Source organism: Microtus pennsylvanicus, chromosome 4 (genome assembly GCF_037038515.1).
Source record: "Microtus pennsylvanicus isolate mMicPen1 chromosome 4, mMicPen1.hap1, whole genome shotgun sequence".
NCBI classification, from domain to species: Eukaryota; Metazoa; Chordata; class Mammalia; order Rodentia; family Cricetidae; genus Microtus; species Microtus pennsylvanicus.
Window position 1 is genome coordinate 106,221,008 of NC_134582.1, and position 4,283 is coordinate 106,225,290.

The 4,283-nt window shown below is 39.9% G+C and overlaps 1 protein-coding gene across 1 annotated transcript; it reads left to right on the forward strand.

The window, feature by feature from the left end:
• The first annotated feature begins 200 nt into the window (after positions 1-200).
• Positions 201-1,148, forward strand: LOC142848863 (vomeronasal type-1 receptor 4-like). Its single transcript, XM_075971045.1, has one exon. It carries the CDS (start codon positions 204-206, stop codon positions 1,146-1,148), a length of 945 nt encoding a protein of 314 aa, XP_075827160.1. The 5' UTR covers positions 201-203.
• The last annotated feature ends 3,135 nt before the right edge of the window (positions 1,149-4,283 follow it).

Here is a 4,283-nt window from a genome sequence, read left to right on the forward strand (position 1 = left end):
TGCTAGGATAAAGTTCAAACATATCTCCTTTAAAACCTTAGAGTTTTATTCCAGTTACCAAGCTCACCTGTCAGAGCACACACATAACTCAGAGTCCACAGGGAAGAGGAGGAGTTCAGGGACCCAGTCTACAGCAGCACATGTGTCCACCACTGACTCTCGTATACCAGAAAATGCTATTATGTGAAATGTTTTTCAGATAAATGTCTAGCATTACTGATGCTTTCTGGAAAAACTCTTTGTATCCTGATTACAAGATTTTCTACACAGGTAGGAAAAAAATGCTTTCCAAATTCATTAAGCAAGTACTTTTCCTCTTCATGACTGTGTTTGGCACTCTGGGGAACATTTATGTTTCTGTGAATTATATGTTCAGTTGCTTCAGAGGGCCTGAGAGGAAACCCGTACACTTTATTCTCATCCATTTGGTTTTTACAAACATCATAATCCTTCTTGCAAAAGGATTGCCAAACACAATGGCAGATTTTGGTTTGAGAAACTTCCTCCATGACATTGGATGTAAGATCGTTGTTTACTTGGAGAGGGTGGCCCGTGGGGTCTCCATCTGCACCAGCAGTCTCCTCACTGTGGTCCAGGCCATCATCATCAGTCCCAGAACATCTGGGTGGAGGATGCTCAGACCAAAGTCTGCATGGCATATCCTTCCATTCTTTTCATTCTTTTGGATACTCAATGCTTTAATACCTATTAACCTAATCCATTCCATCACAGGTGTAAGATTGAATTCATCACAGCTTAATAATAAAGATGACTATTGCTATTTTATGCTAGAAAGTAAGACTACAAAATGGATTGTTCTCCCTCTCATGGTCCTGAGAGATGCTGTGTTTCAGGGAGCCATGGGAGGGGCCAGTGGCTACATGGTACTTCTTCTCTACAAGCACCACCAGCATGTCCTCTACCTCCAGAACTCCAAGCTTCTTTACAGAACTCCCCCTGAGCTGAGAGCTGCTCAGAGTGTCCTCCTTCTGATGCTTTGTTTTGTTTTCTTCTATTGGGCTGACTGTGCTGTTTCTCTATTTTTAAGTCTCTCTTTAGCAGAAAAATCTTTGATGCCAAATGTTCAAAATTTTCTGGCCCTTGGTTATGCAACTTTTAGCCCCTTTGTGCTGATTCACAGGGATTGATTTCTGCCTGAGTGTTGGCATGCTCAGTGGAAGAAATTGAGAAACTACCTCCTTTATTTTTCTGTTCAATGAGTGTGAAAAAGTTCTCAGTTCTGCAATATTGTGGGTAAGACAAAATTATCAGAAAACAGGTTAGGCATGTGTTTATTCTCACGCAATCTTCCTGGTGACTTTACAGCCTTGACCTGAGAGAGGTCTTAGAAAATTACAGTGATAAATGAAATTCTATTCTCTAATTTTCCTCTCTTTTGAAGGGACTTTTTCATTCCTATATTTGTATTGTGCATGGATAATTTACCTGTATTATGTCCATGTAGCACATCCATGCCTAGTTCTTGTAAATAATTGGAGAGATTGTGAAATGCTCTGTGACCGACTGGAGTTAGAAAGTTTGCTCTGAATCAAAGTGTGGTGGCTAGCAATTAAACCCGAGTCCTCTGGAAGACAAGCCCGTGCTCTCAGCCAGTCACAGAACCTAAATGCACTGAAATGTTTCCGTGGTCTTATATTCACGAAGGTTCTCTGCAGGAATGAAGGTTGTCCATATGGGATAAACTGGATAAGGAATACATAGTGAAGTTTCATTATATCTATTTGTAATTTCTCTGTTGAATAAAGATGTGGATTTCCCTTTTTGCAAGATTAATATGCAGTGTGACTGAAGCAGACTGAGGCTTGTTTGCAGCTGCCCTTTGTTAATGCCTGGTTGCTCCCCACAACACTAGCCAGCTGTTTGTCATCAAAGAGCTGCAAAAGGATCTAATTCTACATCTATTTAAGGGAAGGATTCGGTGCTTGATTTCTTAATATAGATCCACACAATAAGATATTGACATGGTTCTAAGAATCTGATATACCCATCCTGAAAACTACGTATTGATATAATCATTGATCATGAAAGTATAGAATTGCTAGAGGTGGGTTTATGCCTTTTTTTATTTTTAAAAACACTGCTCTGTCATATCTGAATAAATTCCTGTAAAATTTTGGGTTCCACATGGCTTTACTTTACAATGATATATAAGTTTTTTATATTTTGCTTGGTTGCACAGTGTATTACAAATTATTTAAGTAAATGATGTCTATTGTATTATGATACGTATTATTAAATAGCTTGTTTTTCAATTATAAAGATTTATTTTATGTATGTTTCTCTCTGTGTGTGTCACGTTTGTACAGTTCCCCACACAGACCAGAAGAGGGCACTGACCACAGGGAGCTAGAGCTACAGGCAGTCATGGGTCCTAGATGTGAGTGCTGGGTAAGGAACCAGGGTCCTCTGCAAGAAGAGCAGATCTCCTAACCATCCCTCCAGCTCCTTCTCACATTTCTCATGTAATGTGACTTTTTTGTAGGGAACATCTACTATTTCTGAGTCCCAGTTACATAGAGGACCAGACTAATGAACACTTTCTCAGTCAGTCTGTGTAATTTGACTCAAAAGGAAGCGATGCAGGAACACAGAGAAGGAGTGAAGAAAGATGTATTAAATCTGAATGATGAAAAAATTGTTCAGTGTTAAGAATAGAGAGAGGTGGTTAGGTGGTGTTTGTGCGCACCTTTAATCCCAGCACTTAGGAAGCATAGGCAGTCAGTTCTCTGTGAATTCAAGACCAGCCTGGTCTACAAGAGTTAGTTCCAGGAGGACAGGCTCCAAAGCTACAGAGAAAACCTATTTTGAAAAACCAAAAAAAAGGAAAAGGAAAAATAGAGAAAAGTAAAAGTAAAAGAAAAAAAGAAGAGAGAGGAATCTTGAGGGAAGCCTCAGTGGGTAAAAGTTTCTGCCTAGAAGTCAGACAAGGTGATCCATCTCTGAGGAAGAAAACTGACTCCCATGTGCTGCCCTATAACCTCCATATTCATGTTGAGACATACACACAAGAACACACACACAAACCTTTTAATTTGAAATTAAAAAAAGAATATAGGATATACATAACTGTTGACTCAGTATGAACCAGGATGGTCTGAACTCTGAGTGGCATATAGAGTTGATATTGTGAATTTTCCCCAAAAAAGAATAGAATTTTAAAAAATGAAACAAAACTTGGTCAGAACAATAATTAAAATTATAACATATGATGAAAATTCTAAATAAGTAGTGGATAGTGAAGGCAACCGGGAAATCGGATTCAGTTATGCCCTTCAAGTAAAGCACGTAAGATTAGACAGATAGATTAGTGTAAATAACTTCATTATTTCCTTATTCTGGACACATTGTTTCTAACCTTTGTGGACCTGTGGACATTTTGCTAAGTGAAATAGGTCATCTGCATACAGACAAATATACCACATGATTTTACTAGTAAGTTGAACCTAATAGAACAGAGAACAGAGCCTTCAGAGTGTGGTGTGCAGCCTACAGCCCTCAGAAACTACCTCATATTTGTGAGGTGTTTGTGCTGGTGTCTGGTTTCACCGTATAACCGAAAATATGAAGGGGTGGCTACTCAGAGCTTGCCAGTCTTCACCTTCAAATTCTCCCTGTCATATGACATCCTAGGAAGACATTTAAAAAAAAAAATCATTGACCCTAGATCAGGGTAAAAACTGTGCAAGGAATTGGTTCATCTAAGCTGAGTTGAGTGGACCAGTTTACTTGGATATCCAGATTACATTGTAATTTATAGGTCATGGGAGACTCAAACGCACCTGCATGACCAGAAATTCTGGCTCAGCAGGTGACAACCTACAAAAAAATCTGTATGAGAAAAGATCCCAAGCCTCAATCAAGATTCTACCTCCTATGCACTCCCCAAGTCAATTAGCAGCTATGGCAGGAAAAAGTGGAGACTGGAATCTTAGGTGAAGCTGTGAAAACGGCCTCCACATTCCCATGAGATTCTAACTGTCTCATTGCCAGTACCATAGGGAAGGCTACCACTCTACTGTGCCAAAGGTATTCTGTGGGCTACAGTCACTGCTTCGTGGTGGCCAATGGCCATGGACTGGCTAGTTCTGTCAACTCGAGACAAGCTAGAGTTGTCTAAAAGGAGGAAACCGCCATTGAGACAATGCCACCATAAGATCCAAATGTACGGTGTTTTCTTAATGAGAGATTGATGGGGGAGTCCCAGTCCTTTAGTGTAGTGCCATCCTTGGGCAAATGGTCCTGGGCTCTATACAATGTAGACT

Bases quoted from the DNA above. Each gene is read 5' to 3' on its own strand.
- LOC142848863 (XM_075971045.1), top strand. From the start codon at position 204: ATGTCTAGCATTACTGATGCTTTCTGGAAAAACTCTTTGTATCCTGAT.